The 25,683-nt window shown below is 37.8% G+C and overlaps 1 protein-coding gene across 1 annotated transcript; it reads left to right on the forward strand.

The window, feature by feature from the left end:
• The first annotated feature begins 1,462 nt into the window (after nt 1-1,462).
• cabp4 (calcium binding protein 4) lies at nt 1,463-25,582 on the forward strand. The gene is made up of 9 exons (XM_028016648.1): nt 1,463-1,481; nt 3,147-3,207; nt 3,575-3,676; nt 3,992-4,121; nt 13,044-13,074; nt 14,087-14,230; nt 20,805-20,914; nt 23,745-23,892; nt 25,298-25,582. The coding sequence occupies exons 1-9, from the start codon at nt 1,463-1,465 to the stop codon at nt 25,324-25,326; spliced, it is 774 nt and encodes a 257-aa protein (XP_027872449.1). The 3' UTR covers nt 25,327-25,582.
• Nucleotides 25,583-25,683: the final 101 nt, after the last annotated feature.

Consider the following 25,683-nt stretch of genomic DNA (forward strand, 5'->3'; position numbering starts at 1 on the left):
ACAAATACCTAGAAACTCAGCAAACTGGTCAGGAAGAAAGTTGTGGAGAAGTTTAAAATAGAGTTATGAAACAACAGCCCAAGTTTTGAACATCTCTCAGAAAACCTAAAATAATTCATCTGAAGATAAGTATTGCAGACCTCCAAACCTACTGAGACATGGCTGTCCAGTAAAGCAGACAAGAAGAGCAGCAGAGAGGCTTGTGATCATTATGAAAGTGCAGAGATCTGCAGCTGAGGTAGAAGAATCTTTCAAAAAGGCAAACATTAGTTTCATATGCTGCAAATTCAGTCTTTACAGAAGATTGGCAGGAAGGTGTTGCTGAGTAAAGCCAAAAATAAGACCTTTTAGTTTTCCTGATGCCATGCAAGGAACATAGACAGGTGGGAAAAAAATATTCTGGTCATGTCCCCAAAGGCATTGATGGATGTGGAGAACAATAAATCAGGGTGGCAGAGATAGAGCAAGAATAAAAATGTTTAAAAAGAAACAAAAACAAAGTTTAAGTTCCAGAAATCCAAAAGACAAAGAAACAGGAGAAACCATGGCAATCGAGGAATGATGAGCAGTGTTGAGCAGATGAAGCGACTAAAGAGCCAAAGGGACAGATGCAACAGATGTGACTAATGAATAAAATGGAGGCAGCTGAGACTGCAGTCGGAGAGCACAGACAGAAGGAATCAAAGAGAATATACAGCAGGACAGGAACGGAACACAAACCAGAAACTAATAAGCGGCCCACAAACAGACACAACTAGATACGAGATGCAACACCAATGGGCGACTGTAAAACACAGAGTAAGAAATCACAAAGTAAAGAGAACAGAATGGGCAAGACTATTAAAAATAAAACTAGATCCTATTAAAAAGAAACTTTACACAGTACTAACTGAACCTAAATTTCCCAAACGTAATGAAATCCAATAAGATGAGGTAAAAAAATTTTAATTTGGCCTACATGCACTTGGAAAAGTTCAAGAGGCCCTAAAATCATCTGGGGTCTGGAGGAGCTGAGTGGGAGATTCGGAGGAGGAGGGGTGGTCTGTGAAGCAAGGACAACAATTTTTTTTGTCTCATCACTAAAACCGTAAAAAGTTAGCAGTGTAAGATGATGTATTTTCCTCCACTGCATGCACATGCAGTGGAGGAAAGAAACGTCAAGAAATCCTAGTTGAGGTTCAAGCCCTCGTATGCTCCAGCCCGTTCCCTTCATATCTCGCAAGGGCAACCTGCTCTCCATCTTCAGCTGTGTTTGTTTTTGCCCAGTCCACCTGGCCCTTCATTTCATTACCTCAATTAGAGTGATTAGGATCTAAAATTGCTTGTGTCGGCTGCAGTGATTGACAGCAATTGGCCACTTAGGGAGGAGAGCTGAAGACACGCAGAGTGCTGCTCAGTGGCTTGTGTAGCGAAACCCGCATGTGCTATCGGCTGCTCTTGTGGGGTGTGTTTGTTTACTCTGATGGGAGTTGTGCTAGAAGGTGAGAATAATTCATGCAGGCTTCATAGAAAGTGAAGATATCATGCTTGAGATACAACTGAAAGATGAATGTTTTAAAAGAGCAGTCGGAAGATGGATAGTATTTGGATAGTATTATTTGCCCTGGATTTAAGTAACCTTTGCTTCATGCAGTGAATACAGATTTCTTCCTTAAGGAGCAAATCAAAGCAACTTGAATGGGACCAAGATAACCTGAGTAAGCACTAAAACTGTTTTCTACATGTTGATTTCAGACATTAAGGAACAAAGCAATTGAAACCAACTGGTCACCAAGTGAAAAAGTAATTGCCTCCAAAATCTAATAACTACTTGTGTCTCTGTTTGCAGCAACTATACTATGTAGTGTTTGCAGAAACTTCTGGTGAATCAATCATAAAGACTAAAGATGTTGTTTTAGGTTCTTTCTTTTTTTTTTTTTTACCTCCTAGGTAATTCGTTAATGCACTTCGGAATAATTCAGATAGGCTCACCAGGCATCACCCTTGGTTCTTGTTTTCTTAATTTGTGAATAATGGCCATCTTTGTGCTATGTTGAATTCCCAAAGTCATAGAAAAGGCTTTGTGACACTTTTCAGACGTATGGATTTAAATGATTTGGTTAATAATTTCTTGGTTGCACATGTCCAGCAGTATATGTGTGGCTAGTAAAACTGAGCTAATATTTCTCCCTGAAAAATGTGTTCAATCACAGTAATTCATGGTTTTTCAAGAGAGGCAGGGAAATTGAATAAATTCAACCTTATTTGAAAAAAATGCATTTTGCATTTTGTCTCACTAATTCTGCCTACTTGTCCTCCTCACAAGTCCTGCATGACTGAGTCATTCTGGCCTTCATTCTTACAGTTGTTTGATTTGTTTCAGGAATCTTTTCCACTTTAACTAAACTACGCTTGTGTTTTGATTCATTCGGTAATGGTGGATTAATCCTTTGACTGCCAACTGTTCTTTATGTAACATCACTGATAACTTACCTCTGTGATAAGCACCAGCTTACATCGACATCGACTGAATGAAGGGAGCAACCTCTGTTCACTTAACATCCACATGAGGCAGCCAGGAACACGTTTTTATTCTCCTATTGAAGTACTATACAGTGCTACTGATCCCCATGAGGAACTTTAAAACAATAAAAATACTTTTGGTGGATCTTTCATGGTTTTTGTGACACTCTGAGTTACTTTAGTCTAACAGAACATCGGTGACATTCTGAATTTGGGAGATCTCACAACATTTTTGTAGGATGATGCCAGAGTCTTGCAGTTCTGTTTTGATGCACAATCTGAAGTTCATTTTATAGGATACTACTGACATTTTGGGAGATATCAAAATGTCAGTAGGAGCTATTTCTGAGCTCATGTACATTTTTTCTTTGATGCTAAGTTACTTTTGCAGAGTCCCATAAAAAATTATATAATTCTAAATTAGTTTTGTAGTACCTTTCAAGTTTTTTAAACATCCACATTTACTTTTGCAGGAACTTCCGAAAGTTTTGTTTGATCTTGATTTATGATGAACCTTGCAGCAAAAAAGATCCTACATTTGATGATATCTTACAAAATGTTTGTATCTGTGCTTCAGCAGAGTTGTAGTTTCTTGTCTGTGCTTGATTTGTCACCTTTAACATTTGTTTTTGTTTGTCTTTCAGCTGAAATGTCTGTAAAAAGTGCAAAGGGAGGTCCAGAGAGCCGACCGTCCTCTGCTGCCAGGTTGGTGAAGAAGATTTGTGGGATAAATAAGAAAAGATGCAATTAAGCTTAAACAAATGTAGCCAGTTCATCTGAAGTTAATTTTATACCACATATTTTATAACTTATTGACATTTGGAGCAGCAAAGCAAAACACTCAATTAGCTTATCTAACTTGTTAGAAACAAAGAGACGTAGTAAAGCCTAAAATTTTATTATTCAAATCCAATTGATGCTGTCAGATTTAGCTATCTTTTCTTACTACCTTCATGCTAACATGATGTTGTTTTGTTATATTTTTGAATTAGAAGAAATGAAAACATATCAAGCCAAATAATTCAAGTCATTTAACGCATCTTAAATTGATACAGGCTTTTTTCTCTCCCAGCGTTTCTCCACGAGGAGGGAAGGCTGCAGCAGCTGGAAAATCGCCCGCTATGGGGAGATTCAAAAACAAGGCCCTTCAGCTTAGCCTCTCCAAGAAATTCTGGTTATTATCATCCTCTGTTTCTAATCAACATTGATTATGACAAAGAGCCTAGGTTATGTTAGGCTGTACACTCAATTAGCACCATCAAATGATAAACAAGCTGACAAACAAGCTGCCAGAGTTGCCTCGCTCAGAAAAAAACTGCTTTTCTTGTCTTCTGCTTGTGAAAATTTCCTGCATTGGTTTCAGTTGATGGTTAAAAGCTAAAGAGAAGTTTACAATTTTTTAAATTGTAAACTACAACAAATTTAGGTGGTGGCTTGGTATTGATGGTGATGCCTCTAAACCAATAGCATGCAAATACACACTTCACAGCTCCAAGTCCTCCACGAAGGAGAAGGCGTCTGAGGAAGAGGAGAGCAAGAGGAAGAGTAAGAGGAGCCTCAGCAACAGCTCCATGGTGGCAGCTGCCTACATCTCCTACCTAAATAAACTTTTTGGACAGGTCAGTTCTGCATCACGGTGCTACTCTTTGATGTCTCGGACAGCAAAGTACAGTGTATTGTCGATTTTAATGTTTTTGCTTTACTTTTCCAACAAGAAATATTAAATGTATTTTAATATGATTTTAGGTGATGGAACAACAACAGAAAATAGTGCAAAGCAATTGGGGAAATAAAGCTGCAGAATATGTTGAATTGTTATCATTATTGCAATCAGCGTGTGCCTTAAAGTAATTGCCAACGATTACTTGGATGTAATAGGTTATTATAATTCAAGTCTCCCATTATGCATATTGAGAAAGTGTTAGGTCAGTGAAAGGACTCTGTGGACATGGTGGGGACATTGTTTAAACAATGGTTGAATAGAAAAAACGTCAGGAAAATTTGGATAAATTATATTTGATATCTTCATTGCGTATTTCAGGAAGGGCATTGTATTATTCAGATAAAAAAAGAAAAAAAAACTTAGTACCATGTGATATATTTTTTGTAGTGAGCAGCCTTTCTCATTATTCTCCTAAATAGAACTTAAGTCAGACTTTACATTATTCTGAACACTTCCATGCTGAAAAACAGAGGTGGCAGCGTTATGTTGTGGGGATGGAAGGGAAGATATATGGGGCTAAACAGAAGTCAATCCGAGAATAAAACTTGCCAAAACAATTTAATTAGGGCCTCACAGCATCAAAACGACACTAAGCAACATACAGTCACAGCTACAATGGAATGGTTTTAGGCCATTCATATATATGTGTTAAAATGGCCTAGTCAATACACACACCTTAATGTGAGTGGGAATCCATGGCAAGATTTTAAAATGGATGTTTACAGACACTCTTCTCTCAATCTGACTGATTGAATGGGGAAAACATTCAGTCTCTAGATGAGGAAAGATGATTGAACAATACCCCAAACAACTTGGAACTATAATTGCACTGAACATTATCTATTGACTCAGGAGGCTTGAATACAAATGCACAAGCCATTTTTCACATTAAAGATAATGAGAATTATTAGAAAAAACATGCATCATTTCCTTCCACTTCACAATTATGCACTATTGTGCTGCTTTGTCACAGACAATCTCAACTACAACACACTGAAGTTCACTGCTGTGACTTTTCAAAATGCGGAAAGGTTCAAGAGGTATGAATACTTTTGCAGTGAACTCTGTCAAGTTAATTTATACCAATTTGAAACAATTCTGTTCTGTAAATGCCACAAAATTTCACGTATGATGGAATTCCTTTCCAACAATATAAATAGGGATTTACAAAAGTAGCTTCTTTTCCCTTTAAGTCAGTGGAGTCAGACTACAGTCCTCAAGGGCTGGAATCCTACAACTTTTACATGTGTCCCTTGTCCTACACGCCTGATTTAAATGGTGGAAACCATCTCACTGGTATGCAGTGAAGCTCTAGACTGTCGTGGAAAACTTCTACATGTAACCCAAATAGTTCTTTTGGTGAGAGTTCATAAGCATTTCATATAACATGACTAGCAGATGTGACCTTATTGTAATTTTTCCATCACAAGACTAAAATTGGAGCCAGGTGTGCTGAAGCAGAGCAACATCTGAAAGTTGCAGGCCCTCAAGGAATGCAGTTTGAGACCACTGCTCTAAATCATTATTGCCTATAATAAAAAACACATTAAGAAAAAAACAGATTCTGATGTGTAAATGTAATTTGTCATCTGTTTTCATCAAAATAAAATGAGTTAAGCTGTAAGAAAAACAAGCCCAATTTCCAAATTATTTATACATTTTCTTAGTAATTCATTGCAAGAGTTGCAGTTATCACCAGTCAAACAGTTTCTATGTATCGCCACCGAGCTTTGTGCTTCGCTCCCATGCAGTTTTGCACATCTCATCCCCTGCAGCAGTCTCCAAGTATTTGTCAGCTAGAAGGTTTATTTACAAGATAAGAGCAGAAACACACCACTAAAGTGCTTAAGGGAAGCTTACAAAGGAACAGTATTAACTTTATGGAGTGGATCTGCCGTAGACCAGACCTCAATCTAATCCGGAATCACAGAGCAGAGGAAGAATGGAGGAAAGCTCTATCTGTTCTTTGATTTTCTGTGCCTGCTTAATCCTGTTCTAGGTGTTGGAGGTGTTGGTGCCTTTCCCAGCAGACAGAAAGGAAGTACGTCACCATGTTCATCAGAGAACTAACAAAGAGAAAAACAATCAGGCACTCACTGGAGGAAAAAAACACAGTTGGTGCAAATATAGGAATGGGCTGATTAATGTGGCAATAAATAATTTGGCAATGGTTTCATGTAACCAAAGAAAAAAATGATTAATTATAAACCCAAATATAAATCACCAGAATATCTCCGACCCAGCATCCCTAAATTATTATTTTTTGCCACTTTGTATGACATTTCCAGACAGCAGAATAAAAATTTCCCCAAAAGGCAAACTCTGACATGGGCATGAATAATGTATGGTCTCCCCTGTAACACCAACCCTTTTGCAATAGCCTGAGCCTTGGAATAAATATAAATTAAAATGAGCAGCTAAAGGAAATTGTTTTTTATTATGCACCACCAACCTGACATATTAGTAATCATGTTAATTTACACATATTTACCATATTTTGTTGTGTACGTTTTGGCTCTGGGCGTGCAGACCTCCTTGCTGCTGTTTTATTTTATTTACTGGTCACGTCATTAGCTGAAATGCTTGCTGCTGAGCAAACATTTCAGCTTTTGTCCTCAGGGCCTACTGCATTAATCAAACCTTAATAATAACATGAGCACTTTGTAAAATAAAGGTATTTCTCATTAGCATATTCTTTTCCAAGCCTATAATAGTTTTCAAACATAAGCAGGGGAAGTAAGTGGTGGATTTCTTGGTTAGAGGATGTTCATCCTGCTGATTCAGACGTGATGGTCGTGTCTTCATTATGCCTGCAAAGTAAATTTAAAACCTTTTCAACCTTTGATCCATTCTGTTTTGGATTAATTTATGACCACCCTTCTTATCAGAAAATGTAGTTATTACATGTTACTTACTTTACTGCTTAGACTTACTTTAGTCCCAACTTTTAAGTACCAACACCATATTGGACAGCTTGTACAGTGTTATGTAAAAAAAAATAAATAAATACAAATTGTTAAACTGAAACGAAAGAAAATTGATTATAATGTTCAGAAATAATCCTTAACCATTTTTTTTGCGGATTGCACAAAGCAAATGGATAGAAGATTGAAGGAAAATATTTCCTAAGTTTTCAACTTCGACTCAAATGAGCAGCTAGACCAGCGCTTCTCAGCTCCAGTCCTCAGGCTCCCCTGCTCTGCATGTTTTAGATGTGCCTGTATTCCAGAACAGCTGATTCAAATGATTGCATGACCATCAAGTGCTGCAGAAGCCTGTTAATCACCAAAATATTCAATCCAAGTATGTGGCAGAAGGGAAACACCTAAAACATGCAGGGCAGAGGGGGTGTGAGGACTGGAACTGAGAAACACTGAACTAGACTAACGTTGAGCCTCTGGAATGACCCCGACCTCCACTCTGTTGAAAGGTTATGGTCAGCACTTAATCTGATGGGAAACTTAAAGAATATCAAATCAAAAGTCACCTCTACTTGCTGATATCTAATATCTTGATGGAAGAAGGAATGAATTCTTTCAGATGTTTAATCTGCTAGTCATTAATTATTTAAGCTAGAAAGATTGTTTGTAAACATTTGCTAAGATTATCCCGAGTACGTCTTCACTAGACCATTAATTTTGCTTAACCAAACACACCCAGCACCAATATTTCAAACATAAAGTAATATTTCTTTTTTTGGAAAACTAATCCAATAGATTCACAAATGATTCAGTGCTCGGCTGCTGGGCTGCTGTCCATTAATGTCCTGCTTGGCTCAGGTTAAACACTGGCTGAGTTCATGACTGATATCACTTTTCTGTGTTCCTGGGGGGAACCACACTGGAAAAATTACAAATGGAAGAGAGCCAACAATCGATTTTGCCCACTTTCCACTTCTTGGGGGGGGGGACATTGAGCTCAATTTCCAGTAGATATATCTCAATATAAATAGAGTGTGATAAATGGTTATGACAAGCAGATCTTTCTACTGGAGAGTAGGATGAACACTACGCCTGTAGTCTCTGCTTCTAGATAAATTTGGTTCTCTAAAGCTATCATTGTTGTATTAACGTTTAGTAAACAGAAACACATTCATACCATTCAAGATATTTATTATCCAACTCTATGAAATCTAGAAACTCACAAAAAAGAAAAGTAAAAAAATGACTAATAGAGAGGAGAAAGGCAGAAAAATATGTAGTATAAAAACAACATAGATACGAAATGATTTTGTGTATCCAGAAAGAATAGACAAAATTCCACATTTAAGCTGGCAATAGAACCTAAACAATCAAGAAGAAAAAAGGACTTTACCCATTCTCTCTTGCTGTCATTAAATACTCGTTCTTTTGATTTGCGTAAACACTGGTGATAAGGAGGATTTCATTCAGCCTCTTTGTTAAGTGAGGCCAACAATGCTGAAATAATTTGGATAATTTGTTCTCCTAAGCTCCTTTCTGATCTAAGAAAGATAACATTACTGGCTTCATCAATCTGCACGAGCACAAACATTCATCCATTTATAGATTAGCCACTTCTGAATTAATGTTCCTCAAGACTTCATTTAGACAAGCGCCTGAAACTGATGGAAAGAGCCGTGGTGCGTGCACAATATTTGTCATGTATGCAAGATTGGATGGTTCATCAGCATGACACCTGCGGCTGAAGTTGATGTCAAAATAATTAAAAGGTCTGCATTTTTTAAAAATGCACCTCCATTTGTAAGCTTAGTAAATCTTCTCCATGTCATTATAGGCATTTCAGTGGAAGAGTTTTTATTTATTTATTTTTTTAGTTACTGAAGCTACGTGAGAAAATAATGTAAATTGTAAGGGTAAGGGTTAGGTAACCCTTCTTTTAAAAATGAAGCTAATGATTTATATCATTAGCTATAAATCATTATATGAATATAATGATTTATATCATTAGCTTCATTGTTAAAAGAAGAAATATTTATTTTACAATTATCAATGAAAAGGAAGTTTTATAAAAGTGGACTTTTAAAGAAAATGTTCCTGTTGGGTTTTGAAATGTTTACTGTAACTGGTTAAAAGAACTGAGGCATGATAGGAGCAAAGAATTTAAGATTAAATGTGTACTTTCTTAACAATAGCTTATTTTTATGTGACATTGTTACAGTTCAAATGTTTTTCCCATTTTTTATGCCTTTCCTTTGATTTAATCTAAATTATTTTACTCGCCTTGTATCTGAGTAACACCATACAAAGAGACTTGCCTTCCCTTGTGTCATGTTTTTGCGGAACATAGAGAAAACGATGGATAAAAGTTTTGCACTCAGTGCCAACGTCATCAAGACGATCAGAAAACCAGAATTTTCTTTTTTTACTACAATTCTGAACTTTGAACAGATCTCCATCCATGTCTGATACATCTAGTCTTTCTTTCCCCCATTCCGGAGCCATGCAGAGAGGGCCTGCAGTTCGGGTTGATGCTGGGACATTGAGGCAAAGAGACCACCTATCCTGCAGCAAGCCCTCATGTCAACATTTGTATCATTACCCACTGAGCCCGCTTTATTGTCAGCTCACATCAAATCCAACACAGAAAAACAGAAAAATAAAGGATGTATCTCAATCATACAAACAGCAGAAACAGATTTTTTTTTCCCCCTCATCGGGCTTTTTTTAGCTGCATTTTCAGTGTGACCGCTGTGCGTGTGCGTGCGTCATGCTAACGAAGCAGCTCACATGGCCGTGTGAAGGCAGACAGAATGACATTAACCGTTAATGGGCCCATTCTGATGGATGAACTGAGCCTGACTGTGTGGCATGCTGCCTGATCCTTTCAGGATGGCAAAAGAAAAAAATCCAATTAATGTTCTGTTCTTGCTAACTAAATAATGCCGCCGTATGATAGGATGATATTGTGTGGGGTAAACAGCGCAGTTGCAACATGACAAGAGAAATCACATTAAACCATAAAGGTTTAATAAATCAGGCCAACATGAGAAGCGACGTGATTCCTGATGCAATTGCCTTTTACCTCTGCATTTACACTGTGTTGGCAGTGTAATACAGTGAATAATCATTGAAATGGTGCAACATCCAAATAAGTCCTGCTGCCGTTTCTCCTTGAAATGTTACAGGGATCCTTAGCAGGGTGACCTTGAATAATTTTTGTTTTCCCTGCAGCATGTTAGACTCACTTTTTTTTTCTCTTGTATCTTAATTTCATTCATGTGATAAATGCTTTAAAAAGCTTGTTAGAAAAATTATCCTCCTGTTCATTTACTCATGAGTTTATTTTACAAGTTATGTTTTCATATTATTCTTTCATATTATTCTTTTCATATTATTACTTTCATATTATTACTCTCATATTATTCTTCTTTTTATATTTACTTAACTTCTCTTTCTTTTGTAGTATATTATTAACTTTGTTTAGGATGTTTGCTCGGAAGCTAAAAACGTTAAACATTTGTGTGTTATTAGTTCCATGTGTAACTGATTAGTTGTGGTCAGCCACATGCCCTTGTAAGGGCATGTCCATAGGAGGTTCCAGAATGTAAAGACGGTTGGTCAATTCTCTGTGTGACTGTGTGAAGAAGCCCAACCTCCTTTTTCTATACAATAAAGAGAAATGCAAAGAAAGATCTGGCAGAATTGAGTCCAGACAGTGTTTGACAGCGATTCGTCGCGTCTGTTCTCAATTCTCCTATTCTGCAGAAAAGAAATTAAAAAAAACCTAATCTCTGTCTCTGGCTGATTCTTTGCAGGTTATGACAAAAATAAACCTATCAAAGCTGAAAAAAATATTCTCGCTGTAGACTGATAAAAGCACTGACTCACCAAGAAAATGGAAAGGCAGCTAAGGTGAGCATTGATGTTAGGGAGATTTAAAAGTCACTGCAAATTCAATTCTATAATATGAGACCTGATTATATAAGGCCAAGAAAAAGTCTTGAAACTTTTTTCTAGTAAATTTAACCTGAATTGTTTGAACAATTTCTTTAATAAACAAACTACACATGTATATTGACTGAGTTAGTAATCTCCTCTGAATATATCTGACATCCTACTACACTTAAGGCTACAATTTTGTTGATTCACATCATAAGAATAACATAAGCATATATCCTAACAATCATTCCAAAATCTCACTGATATCACAGAAATACCCTTTTCAGAGTAAAGAGGTTCTGTTGTAAGTGAAGACACTTCAGCCTGTAGCCCAGAGTCTAATATTTCTAAAGCTCTGACAGGTTTTCATCCTGTTTTGCTCCACTTGTTAGTTTTCCACCACAGGTTAAGGGATTAAATTGCAAATTCAAGCCACACTTTGTTTTCCATTTCTAATTAAGCACTACTTTGTGTTGGTAATGCCAATAAAACATATAAAGGTTTCTGGCTGTAAATGTGAAGCAAAGGTGAAAAGGTTGAAGACGTTTAGGGACGTTTGCAGAGCAATTAAACCAAATCATCTTTTTTTCCTGCTAAAATAGGAAAAGCTTGTCAGATAAGATACTATGAAGGATGTTTTGACGTTCCCAAGCCTCCTACTTTTCCAACTGTGCTTCTGACTCCAAGTATTGCCTCAGGTATTGCAACTGATTTCGTGATAATTGACATTTTACTTTACTTTCCCCTTATTTTTCTCCTTTAACATGTCTTTTTCCAGAAAAATGTGGAAACATTGATCCAATTGAGGCATTTGGGGGTTCATTGAAAGCTTGCAATGATATTTTTTACTCTGATGTAGTCAGTTGAAAATGATTCTTGTTTATGTTGCATTTTTTCTTATCAAACTGACTAAAGCCGCATTCATCCAGTCACACACACTAAGCGCACCCCTTCATGCATCTACACACAGAAAGGCAATTTGGGGCTAAGTGTCTTCTCCCAGAGTGCATTGACAAGTGGCAGGACGAAGCTTGAATTGAACATACATTTTTTAAATTGAAAACAGATTTATATATGTATATATGTACTATATATACATTAGTTTTTTTTAAAGCATTAGAGAAATGCTTCAATGTCTCTCCTGTCTGTTTGTAGACAAACTCATTAAGAAAAATATCCTAAATCTCTCCCACATTTAAAAATACTTTGCCCTAAAACATAAAAGAGGAACAACGTTTGCACTTAACTGTATTCATTCGTCTGCAGGACTCAGTTTTCAGATGAACCTTTTCACCTTTAATGTCTCTCCTGTCTGTTTGTAGACAGACTCATTAACACATTGTGACTTCAAGCCCTTAGCAAACATGAACTCTAAAGCCATCCACAACACCTAGAGTGGAGACTCTGCTCCTAGCAGTTGTGCTTCTTCTTGACGAAATACCTAAAAATGCAAGAAAGCGAACACAAAGTAAGCCAGCGAACAGAGAATGACTCATGCTGGTAGCCATATGCTAATCCCATCTTCTTCCTAAGTAGGCCAGGGTACACAAGTTTATTCCTGTGAGCAAGCCTTCACGTATTTATTTCTCTTTGCGACAAGGTTTACTGTTGTGTGCTTGTGTGTGGGCGTGTTTTTTGGGTGCATGCAGACTGAGAGGATGTCTTCGGATGAAGCAGATGCAGAGGCTGTGCGAACGGCACGTGTGCACGAGTGCATGATATGGTATCGTTTTGCCAATTAGAGAGACATGTCGCTGGCTGAAATCCCATTAGGGTCCTCTGTCAGCACACAGCAGCTCTGACATGGGTATGCATGTTGTTCTAATTTGGTAGTCAAAAGCCAAATTATGACTCTATATTTCTCAGGAGGATTCTGTTTTAAGTCACCCTGATTTTACATGCCGTCCTGCAAAAGCGTTTCCTAATTACTACCACTGTGTCCTTTCTGTGCTCTGCAGGAGAGGGAGCTGATGCCACTGGAGATTGATGGTAAAATTGACGTCTTTTTGACGCAACTCTCACAAGACACAAGCATGACATACTACAAGTGCCTGCAGATGTTTATGAATTGCATCGATATTTTTCCTCCTTGAAGCCGCCCTTCTTAATCATTTATGTAAGATTGAAGGACTTTCAGCCTGCAATAAATTAATAAATAGGCCATGTGTCAGACTGCAAAAATCAAGTGAAGTGACATACAAATACTCAGACCCAGGTTTTCAATAATCTTTGTGGAAGACTGGCATGGAGGAAGCTAATGTAGGAAAATATAAAGCGAACACACAGAATGCGTGTTAGAAAAATGACACCACACAGCATGCCCAGGAGAATGGAGAGCATATTATGTTTCTTTCTCAGGATGGTGTGCAGCATGTAGCCCCAGGCGTGGGGATGCTTTTCTTCAGAGAACAGGGCAGCTGGACAGAGTTGATGTTTTGATGGGTGGAACGGAATACTTGGTAATCATGAAACAAAACCCACTACTGTAGAAGCTAAAAGCTAAAATGGCCCAAACAAACTCTAGACCTACATAAACCCCAAGCCAAGTGAAAATCTGTGGTGAAATTGATGTCCACAGAGCCACTCCATCCCATGCGGAGGAGGCTAAGCAGTTTTGAAATAAAGATTTTCAAAAAATATTCCAAAATATTGCAGCTGTATTTTCAAGGCAAGGTGGTTTTACGAAGAACACATTTCAGTTTCTTAACTGGGACAAACATTTTTGAAGTTTCTCATTTTCTTTCAGATTAACAGATTAATCTGTCACATAAAAACCTAATGAAACACACTGTACTGTGTGACTGCAGCCTAACCAAATTTTAAAAAGTTAAAGAAGTGTAACTATTTTCATTCGGTTCTCTTAACTCACTGCATTTAAGAGCTATAAACTAGTAACAAAATGTAAAAGTCTTGCACAAACTGTGTGAATTTTTGACTCTTTGAAAGATATTTTATCTTATGCGTTACAGTTTTCCGTTTAATTTGCTTGTGTGTATTCCAGAGCTTCAAGAGGCCTTTAAGGAATTTGATTATGACGCAGATGGCTACATCCATTACAAAGACATTGCAGACTGCATGAGGACCATGGGCTACATGCCCACGGAGATGGAGCTTATCGAGATCATCCAACAAATCAAGATGAAATGTTAGTATTCATCAATTGGGCAGAATGTGTGTGTTTGGTTTCTGCACCCACAGCCCTCTCCCTTCTCGGAGGATCAAGTCATGTGTGTATGATTGATAACCCTTTCTGAAATGAGCAGGTGGAAATGTGAGAGTAATGTGTCTTTGTGTGCTGCATGAACTTCCACTTGTTCTATTTTCTTCAAGTTCACAACTAACTGTTGTGTTTGGTCGTGGTGCACCGATTAATACGGCTCATTCTGCAGGTGCAGAGACACGGTGGAGCTAGTTTGCATCTGTACATTTTTAAACTTGGCTTCCTTCTCTGTGTTCTTAGTGTAAGTATAAATATGCACTGTTAGCATTTTTAGTTCCAAAGCAGAACTGCACCTTTAGTCGGATTCTGTAGGTTTAAGGCCATAGAATGCTTTACAACTTATTTTTGAACTTTTTGACATTTTGGAAGAACGTAAGAAACTCAAACATTCATAAATAGTATCAATATTGTATAAGCTTGTCCCATCCAAAGTGGTTCATATTTGTTAAAAATCTTATAAGTGTGAATTTAGTACCCTGATTATTGAAGATGTTTGCTGCACATGTCTCCACCAGTAAATGCAAAATGTGGACCAGCACTTGATTTTCTTTTACTAACTGTGCACTCAGTACCTATATACAATATACAGGGTGGGCCATAAGTTTCCATACATAGAAAAAATATACATTTTACATTCTCCTATGGGCTGCACAGTGGCGCAGTTGGTAGCACTGTTGCCTTGCAGCAAGAAGGTCCTGGGTTCGATTCCCGGCCGGGGTCTTTCTGCATGGAGTTTGCATGTTCTCCCTGTGCATGCGTGGGTTCTCTCCGGGTACTCCGGCTTCCTCCCACAGTCCAAAAACATGACTGTCAGGTCAATTGGTTTCTCTAAATTCTCCCTAGGTGTGAGTGTGTGTGTGCATGGTTGTTTGTCCTGTATGTCTTTGTGTTGCCCTGCGACAGACTGGCGACCTGTCCAGGGTGAACCCCGCCTCTCGCCCGGAACGTAGCTGGAGATGGGCACCAGCAACCCTCCCGACCCCATTAGGGACAAGGGTGAACAGAAAATGGATGGATGGATGGACATTCTCCTATGTATGGAAACTTATGGCCTACCCTGTATATTGGTGTCTACTGCAGTTGTTTAACAAAATAGTGCTCTAATGGAAGCAGCTGAAAATCTCCAGTTTCTATGCATAATCAGTCCATGTTTTACTTGTGATGGTTTGACTGCACCATAGTTATGCAGGACATATCCTGGCACGCCACTCAGTGTATCTATAGTTAATTTTCTCTCAACATGTTGGGAAAAATGTATTTCTGGTCATCCTACTCATATGGTAAATGGGAGAAGTCAAAATACTAAAAATAGACTGTAGCTGTAGTTAAACACTACTTAATTCGGTGTAGTCACTGGAAAAAAATAACTATCTACTGCAGAAATGATGTGAGTAAAACCATGGAGGAAGAAAAGCTTTCAGGCAGTGGTTTTTGTTATAATTTATCAGCACATGAACGTCTCCCAACACGACAGACGGCATGCTAAAAGTGAAACCATCATTTTTTAACTTGATAAATGTTACACTTCTTCACAACTTTCTGTCTTGACATGGTATAAACAATTGGTTTGACCAGAGTTGTGCACCTGATGTGTTGGAGCAGGGATGTGTGAATCTGGACGGTAGTTCTCAGGGACTGGACATGGACACCCCTCGATTAGACCTTGTCTCTCTTTCGGACAATAAACCCAATATATTGTCCGTTGCATTTTTCACAACCATGAGGAAAGAAATGTTTTAAGCAGAGAATAAAAACATTACCGTAATTCATCTACATTTCCAGCATTGCTAGCCTCCATGGCTAGCAATGCTCCATGAGTGTTCTTGCATCCCTTGGGGAATGCATGAACACTCACTTAATCCTTTACTGTGCTGCCACAAAAAAGCAGCTACATCTCAATTTGTTCTCATTAGGAGGGTCTTTTAGAGTCAAAACAATGCTGTTTCTTTTATTTTCCTCAAGAGTGCAGAGGAATTTGCCTTTAGTGGTCCCTGCAGGCACATAATCCCTCCAATAAAGGTAATTGGTCTAGTGCAGAGCCTTGCTTTGAGTCAAAGAAGGGCATCTCCTTTTTTCTCGGTTATTATTTACTCCATTTTGAAATCCAGAGGCTTGTTAAATATATGTTTCTTCTGACAGCAATAGAAATTTCTCTTCTAGAGCTCAAAATTTTGGGCTATGACAGAGTTAGCTAAATCAAACTTTTATTATGCCCTAATAACATATCACCTGATATATACAGCTTTATCAGTCATTTCTAAAGATATAAATGATTTGACACAAATTGACATTCTTCCACAAATAATGTTTTCTTGCAGAGCTAATTTAGCATTTTTCCTCTATGTGTTGATAATGCTGATACGTCTGCCAATTACATATTTTAATAACGGTCTAATTAATCACATGCAGTAAAAAAAGAACTATAGAGAAATGTTTTCCTCCGTCATAAACTTGGTAATTTCCTTTCATGACCAGCATTCCTGAACATCTGAGGATATCAGAGCAGAGTGAAACAGGAACATGGTACCGAAAGACGAGGCTCTGCAGCAGCTAATACTGTCTCTTCTTTGTTTGTTAGGGATAACCAAGATTCAATTGATCAAGAATATAATATGCAGAGACTTTAATGCATGTTTGCAAGTTCCCAAAAAAACATGTATTGGTAGCTTTTTTTAATGATGATTTGAGTCCCGCGCAAATACCTGAGATTAGATCTGACATCTCAAATCTTGTTGGATAATTTTACATTACCTTGGACCTTGATCTGAAAACTTTGTTGTTGGTTTAGATTTTGTAATTATTCATCAAGTGTTCAGTTAGGAAAAACAACTCTAACTACTGCTGATTTTGCTTTTATTGCTGATTTTATTTGTCTCCCACTTGGCGACTTGTTTCTATTGAAAACCACATCAGGCAGGCATACATTAACTGTCAGCCAAGAGCGTTATTCTGACTGCACGCGTTAATACAATGGGAACAATGTCAAATGAGCTGAACAAAACAACTTCAGTTGCAGCAAATTAGATAGCTGAAATTAATCTGAAAATGTCAGTTGGGTATATTTGAATATGTTTGTGGTGCTGGAGATTTGGCAGGGAAAAAAAATCCAATTACCCAAGGTTTGAACAGATCCAGTTTAGGTTTTATCACTCACTACCACCATTCAAAATCTGAAATCTGGGCTGTGAATAGCTTTCAATCACAAACAGGAATATTTTTTCAGAGGACAAAACTGAACCTCTGAAGTCTTACGTTCAGTGTGACAAATAAGCAAATAAACTACAGAGAAATGTTTCTTTTGTGAATTATTTGCAATTAAATGGGGTAACAATATAATCTCAAGCGAGCCACAAAATTCCTCTCCCTTGTCAAATTTTATTTTAAATCATAGTTTTCAACTTTTAAAACAAAGCCACTCACTTACCAGCTGGTCTGAATAGATACAGATGGAGGACACAGTCTAAAATAGTTGAGAGTATACTATTACATTCAAATTAATATTTGGACCATCTAAGATTCTTAGATTCTCAAATTACCTTCTGAGTTTTAGAAAGCCTGTCTTTTGAGTTCTCTTGAGTTTTTCTTCCGTAAAATTAATCAGACTTTGCTTTTCACTTCCCAGGAAGTTTTCACTGTTTCAATATCCTTTTTAAAACGACTAAAAAAAGCAACGCTCATTGAACAGAGGGCTGCTGGGGACACATGACTCACGAGTACAAAGCTTTGTGCAATTAAGAATTTCAAAGGCGGTATCAGATCACTGATAGGCTTTGCAGAGGATATAGCCTCTGTCAGTCCTTCACAAGTTTTTAAGTTCTCTTGAAGTGGGCTTAAAGGATACATATGAGCTTTGACAACAGTAAGAGTGTGACAGCTTAAAAAAAAAAAAAGAAAAAAGAAATGCAGCGGTGGACAGTTGATTGTGTCAAATTGTTTACTTTACATTACATGCCTGGATGGAGGAGGGGCCGACGCTTGAGGGCCAATGTTTAGTCTCCACAGTCGACCGGCTTTTACCAAATTCAAAATCAGCAAATCTGTCTATGTGACATAAAAATGCAGAATACTCATCTCAATTGATATGAAATTTCAAATGTTCCTCAAAGTGTTATACGTTTGTTTGATAAGAATGGTAAAAATGTCAACGCTGATTTATGTTGGCAAAACCATCAAGAGTTTTATGTCACATTATTTAATTTGACTGAGCCTAATAACCCATTTTACAGTAACAGCAAGAGCATCTTTGCATATCTAGCTAAGAAATAAACGAAGTTCAAACATTTTCAATTCATTAAAACGACATTTTCTAATTTTGTGTGAAATGTTCATTCTTGTTATAGAGGCATTAAATCATGAACTAACAGAATATTATTATTATTATTATTATTTCTATCTAATAGGTGAACCAAGCTTTTGCCACACTTCAACGTTTACTCTTAAAAACATTGATTGTTGCTAATGTCTTTTCATAGGCTGTTGCTCAGGCATTGTGCTTTTTATCATTGTAAGCAGGTTATGTCCTAACCAATTTCCCTTGTTAACACTAACGTTGCATATTAGGTGGTTTATGACAGAACATGTTTTAGTCAAATAAACAAACTAATGCCTTACAGGGCTGATTTTGAATCAGGCTAAGGAATAAGCCATATCTGGTCTACAGTGATTCATGAAACTGCGTATGCTTTAATGACAAAAATAAGACTCACGCAGCTGTCTTTGAAACACCACACTTAATCATTTTATAAATGAGCACTGGTCCCTGCTCAGAGAGAGATGAATAGAGCCGCAGTAATAACACCATTAGGTCTTCTGTAAAAAAACAACAAAAAAAAATACATACGACTGACGTAATAATTTCAGAGTAATGGTGGTGTTCATTTTCTCTGTGCAGGTCTGCTGAAGCGTATTTTTCTTCTCTACTGTGCTGCCATTTTTGACACCATATGAACTGTTAACCTTTTACAGACTTTAGAGTTACTGTCCATTTAACTCCCTGTGTTAATTCAGCACATAAAGTACAGACAAAACCAGCATGAAGAGCAAGATCCTGAACTGTGGATTCAAAGTGTAAATGCTTAAATGTTTGAACCTTTTCTTACTTTGTCATCAGCGATGTGAATGCTTCTTGATTCCTTCCTATCAAGGGAATAAAATCACCCGGTTTACTCAAGTGAAAATGATTTTCTGATTACATTGTTAGGATAATAACAGAAAAAGAAAGGAACTCATTCTCAATTTTGGTGCAGTGCTCCACGGTGTTTGCCTGATGAAAGTCAGGCAAAAACTTGCAAAGTAGATTTTGCAAGTTTGGCAGCGTGAGGGAGTTTCATCTTTTTGTTTCTTCACCTAAAAACCTGTTCCAGTTATAGATGTGCAAAATGTTTATGTTCCATTTTTTTACAATGAAATTTTGTGGAAATAGGGATAACATTTTGAGTTACAGTAAAACATATTTTGATATAATTTTTAGCTGTGACTGTCAAAGTTATGCTGCGTAAAAACGGTCTCAGACGGCTCCTAATGATTATTAGATAAAAAGCACAAGTCCATGTAGTGTGTGATGCTTCAAACCACATTACATTGTAAGTTGTTATTATTATAAATGTAGTACTTACTACAGCTGTTGTGGTCAAAAAGATGACTATTAGACACTTAGGTTTCTAAAACTTTTATCAAAACTCCTGAGATTATTGACCCACACAAAGTAAGGTCTTGGTTCTTGGCAAGAATCTCTCAAGACTGTTCCTCCTCACAAAACTAAAACTTGAAAACCAGAAAACTTATTTCGCCTTAAGGCATGTGCAAAATTACATTATGAATTTAAAAACCACCGTGTCAGTTGCAATAAAGCTTTTTTTTATTATTCTGTTTTTTTACACCCGAATGCTTAAACAGAACATGACAGTTTTACATGACAGAGTAAGTCTTAGTGCTTTTTGTCCATGAAGGAATTTATTTCAGTTTTAATGTCTCTCAGTGTTCCGCAGACTCAGAGAGTTGATTACATTTCTGAACCACAAAACGAAGACACGTTTTATTGGAGTAGTCTGTTACTCGTAGAAAGCCCAGATAATAAAAAGTTAAGCCCTCTCTATAGGCCTCTCTAATTACTCAGTTGTCATCAGGTTGCACATCAAAACTATGTTAGTGTAATCCAGTAGCATAAAATAATGATTAGTATGAACAAATGCCTCCAAATGTGGAATTCCAAAATGCAGCAAACTGACCTGAGTATAAACTCTGAACTCCTGATGAAAAACTTTCATTACATCAAGCTAAAAAGTTCCTGCATGTGTGGGAAATGTTTCTGCTCAGTCCCCGTCTTACATGAACAGGAGAGTGATATTATTAGGTTGAGAAGACCGATGTGTTGAAGATAAAAGTTTCTCACAGGGAACTGGCAGATTTTGCCTCTCGCTGTGATGGGGCATAATGCAGTGCTTCCTGTATCATATTCTGCTCTGGTGTGAGAACCTTTGCCTGCTCTCTTTTTATGCAGGGGGCGGTCATGTAGACTTTGACGATTTCTGTGAGTTAATGGGACCACGAATGCTGGCTGAGACAGCTCACATGGTCGGGCTAAAAGAGCTCCGCTGTGCCTTCAAACAGGTAGGGGGACCAGGGTCCGAATGCTGGGCCTTTTTCTGACAGGTTCATCAGATTAGACCTTTATTTGGAAAGTGTCAGGAATGTAAAAAAGGCTAAAAGAGCAGAGCTTGCAAGTTAAATACAGAAAAAGGAAAACATAGCAAGGGTTTGGAGGACATTTGTGGAAAGTACCTTCTTGTAGCTTGATTGTTTCCATCTAGAGCATAGGTGTCAAACTCTGGCCCGCGGGCCAAATTTGGCCCGCAGTGTAATTATATTTGGCCCGCGAGGCAATTTCAAATTAATATTAGAGCCTGCCCGCCGGTATTATACAGTGGCAACGCTGTGACGCCGCATTCACCACTTATACTACAAATCCCATAATGCTCTGCTGTTTTTTTGGCAGGTCTATCAGGACAGAGGCAGACACGCCTCCTCCTCTGTGTCAGTAGCACTTATGGTAGCGGACATGGATGTATTAGGAAGGTGGTGATCCGTCTTCTTGCACACTCCTTCGGTTGAAAGCCCCGGCGCACCCCGCATCCCCGTGCCTCTCCCCCAAACCACACTGCCACCTCAAACTACAGCTGTCACTGTGTTACCCTACCAAAAAATGGCAAAAAGAAAGACAGAAAATAGAACTTTTCTGGACAGGTGGGAGACAGAATATCTGTTTACATATGTATGTGAGCAACTTTTCTCCTCAGTGAAGATGACGAAAACGTCTCACAGGAGACCCGTGACTGATGAACATCTTTGATGACAATGACAATAAATCTTATCTTATCTTATGAACATCTTTGTTCGATAATGAAGGTTTCCTCAGCTCAAACCCTGAGCCCCGACATTGATGAACTGGCATCCAAGAAAAGATGCCAGATATCTGACTTGGCTGCATCAGAGTAGATCAGTGTGTCGCAAAATGAGCAGTAAATAAGTTTTCTATGCACCTTTTCTTGTTACTCCAAGGCCTGAATGGTTTATTCATAGTTTATTTAATGATTTATTCATAGTTGTTATGTTATTTTATTTTCAAATTTATTAGCCTGTGTAAGAAGCAAATTTTGACATTTACCTCAGAAAGGAGGCATTCAATTTTTATTTAAATTTTAATATGCCATTTATATGTTTTATTATTGTTTTTAGCAACTCAATTAAGCACGCCTGCACTTTTAAGTTATATAAGCCTTGCTTGTTCAATATTTATTTATAAAATGTTCAACCTTGGCCCGCAGCCTTGTTCAATTTAAAATTTTGGCCCACTGTGTATTTGAGTTTGACACCCCTGATCTAGAGAAACATAATTTATTGTCTAAGTATAATAGTTATTCTGTAGACATCAAAATATGTTGCTACATGGGTTTTGACATATTTTGTCAGTTTCTAATATCTAATAATTGTTGGGAAATGTAAAAAAAAAAACATCACCATAAGCTTAAAGATGAGCAAGCAAACAAAAGCCATATATCCATTAAGATGTAAGATCTTCTGTTTCTTCATCAGCATATTGTAAAGAAGGTTTTGTTTGCACTTTTCATTTTGATCATGTGATTTGAGTTTAGCGATGGCAGTCGTGGAAAGGTGTGAAGGTTTTAGAGCATTGACAAAAACATAATTCAAGAGTCAGGAGTTTTTATGAAGCAACTAATGCTTCCGAGTCCATTAGGTCAAACATCTGTACATAAAGCTTTCAGCACCTTATAGACCTGAACAACAAGTTTTGTGTTTTTTATTGTCTAATATCAACTTCTACTAGTTATTTTTAATAACTTTGAAATTACTGTCAGCTACATTACCATCAAAGGACATCCAAAGCAAATCTAATATTAGATGTCAGCTTTTTTGTGTGAAAACAACTAAATGGATGTTGAATTGGTGAATTTGACACACTTTATGCCATGGGCATGGCTGAACATTAAACAAGAGGTTAAAGAAGAGCTTCTGAGGAGGCTTGCTACTCTTCGACATCATCAAGGGGTCTGGATGTTCTCAGTAAGAATGGTTTTCCAGTGTGTTAAGAGGCATAAGGACAGACTGTAAGAGCTCTCTCGCAGAGATGAGAGGAAATAGATGGAGGAACTATGAGCTCTGTGCCGGTCTAGAACTGTGTAAAAACTCCATATATAATATGGCTAAAGCAAGTGAACAGCTAAAGTTACAAAATGTCCAGCCCAACGCTCTGAACTTGGCTCCACTCAAAACAGCATATAAAATCTGTCTAATGATTAGCATTGGATCAATATAAAGTAAAGTTTCAATCAAAATGGGATTTTCTTAACCCTTTTTTCTGACTGCAAACATTATTAAGGCATTTATAAGCGTGACATTAAATTTGATATCAGTGCAGCGTCAAACATTCATAGGCTTGAGACTCTTGTTGCGTTTATTTCTCACCTACAACCACAACCGAAGTAACATGTCTATTTATGGGCACAGTTTCATTCATATTTCTAAGAGTGTTTTTCTTCTATAAACAACCATTCACACTTTATGACACACATGTCATTGTTTCCAGTCCTTGCTCCTTTTATACCTTAACAAGGTAATCTGTTCCTGTATCTTTGTCAGCTGATATATTCATATGCTCCTGTGTTTGAATCTACATCAGGATGATAAAAACGAAATGAGTTGAAACGTCAGAGCCACGTTACCTAACATGTCATGACAGTAGAGAACAAGCTGTTTTCAGTCTCTTACAAACATCATGTTTCAAGCCCTTTTATATCAGGCTGTTTCTCATTGCCCCAGACATGTCACCTTTAACTCTCCTCACCTCTTCTTTTCCTGTCTTTTTATCCTTTCTTACATCATGACTGTGTCCCCAATTCCCTGCCCTTTGCTAACACCGCAGTTTGACTGTGATGGAGATGGAAAGATCACACTGGAAGAACTGAAGGAGGGCATGAAGACTCTCCTCGGGGAGAAGCTGAAAAAAGGGGAACTGGAGGAGATCCTCGGCGATATTGACCTCAACAAAGACGGTAGCATTGACTTTGATGGTGAGTGAATAGGGAAAATATGTGGAAGAGAAAGCCTTCAGTTGTGCCTTTAGAACAAATTTTAAAACATTTCAATCTATTCATTTCATCTATTCAAACAATCTATTCATTACACACACACACACATATATATACAGTATATATATACTGTATATACATGTATAAAAAAAAAAAAATTCCCTTCTCACCCACCGCGGGTGGTTCTTATCCTCTGAGCTCGGGTCCTCTACCAGAGGCCTGGGAGCTTGAGGGTTCTGCGCAGTATCTTGGCTGTGCCAAGGACTGCACATTTCTGGACTGAGATGTCTGATGTTGTTCCTGGGATCTGTTGTAGCCATTGGTCCAGTTTGGGGGTGACTGCCCCGAGGGCCCCGATGACCACAGGCACCACTGTGGTCTTCACCTTCCAGGCCCTCTCCAGTTCCTCCCTGAGGCCCTGGTATTTCTCTAGTTTCTTGTGCTCCTTTTTCCTGATGTTGCAGTCGCTTGGTATTGCTACATCTACCACAACGGCTTTCCTCTGTTGTTTATCCACTACGACAATGTCTGGTTGGTTCGCCATTACCATTTTGTCTGTCTGGATCTGGAAGTCCCACAGGATCTTAGCTCTGGCGTTCTCCGTCACCTTTGGGGGTGGTTCCCACTTTGATCTCGGGGTTTCAAGTACATATATATACATATATATATATATGTATATATATATATACAATATATGCAGTATATATATATATACAGTATATGCAATATATATACTGTATATATATGTACTTTCATATTCAGTCAACATCATGAAAGCTGCAGTGAGTAACAGATGTGATTAAAACATTTTTGAAGAGTTCTGGGCAAGAGAAAGCTAGAGGAAGGACATAGCAATAAGTTCTGGATGCAGAAGACAGAGCGACAAAATTAGCTGAGGAAAGAGGTGGAAAATGTCAAGATGGGAAGGATACATGATTAAGTCTAGGTAGACTTGCTGAAAGAGGCAGTCCAGACTCATCAGAAGTGCATTAGGATCTCCAAGAGTACAAACCTTGACAACCGTCACAGAGAGGACACACATGTCGGCTCAGCTCAAGGACTATGTGCAAATAATATGACTTCCTTTCAACTTGCATATCCAGCATGACCTGTGCAGGCAGCATTAACACAATCTGTATGAACATTAATATGGGTAAGATACAATATGCACCATAATTTTTACCTGCATTGTTGGATAAGTAAAGCAGCTTTTATAATTTGTCATCAGGCTGATCATTTTCCAGCCTGACTTTGCCAAAGTTGGTGATAATGGAAACAGTGATATAACAACTTCAGCAGGGAAGAATGTGAGAAAATTGAGTTTGTTGACATTTGAGTGTCATTTGTCCTTCTTAGAAGGCCTGCTGTCTCTGTGTTTCCCCTGCAGAGTTTGTCATGATGCTTTCTGCACAATGACCTCCGATGGAAAGAGGAGAGGACGGGATCCAAGAGCCGAGCATAAAATGATCGATGACTCCCGCCTACTTCCTTCAGTTTCAGCTTTGTGGCTTTATATGTTGATTAATAAACTCGTGAAGTTATAGGCACGTCTGTACAACCATCTCAGAAGCTAAAGTTGAGTCAGTGAAGTGGGTAAAGGGTGAGTTATGCAATCCTTATGTATGAGACCAAAATGCTGCAAGGTTGCCCCCATGTGGGGAAAAAATGTACAGATTTATCAAACCTGATTTTTTTTTAAAAGTTTCTTTTCAGATTTAAAAAAAAATATACATTTTATATATTTTTTTCACTTTCCTTGTACATATGGGCTTT

The sequence above is a fragment of the Xiphophorus couchianus genome, chromosome 5 (assembly GCF_001444195.1).
Source record: "Xiphophorus couchianus chromosome 5, X_couchianus-1.0, whole genome shotgun sequence".
Lineage (NCBI taxonomy): Eukaryota > Metazoa > Chordata > Actinopteri > Cyprinodontiformes > Poeciliidae > Xiphophorus > Xiphophorus couchianus.

Excerpts from the sequence above, each read along its gene's own strand:
- cabp4 (XM_028016648.1), top strand. Across the intron at positions 3,208-3,574 it reads CGACCGTCCTCTGCTGCCAG|CGTTTCTCCACGAGGAGGGA; the intron begins GTTGGTGAAGAA and ends TTTCTCTCCCAG. Across the intron at positions 4,122-13,043 it reads TAAATAAACTTTTTGGACAG|GAGAGGGAGCTGATGCCACT; the intron begins GTCAGTTCTGCA and ends TGTGCTCTGCAG.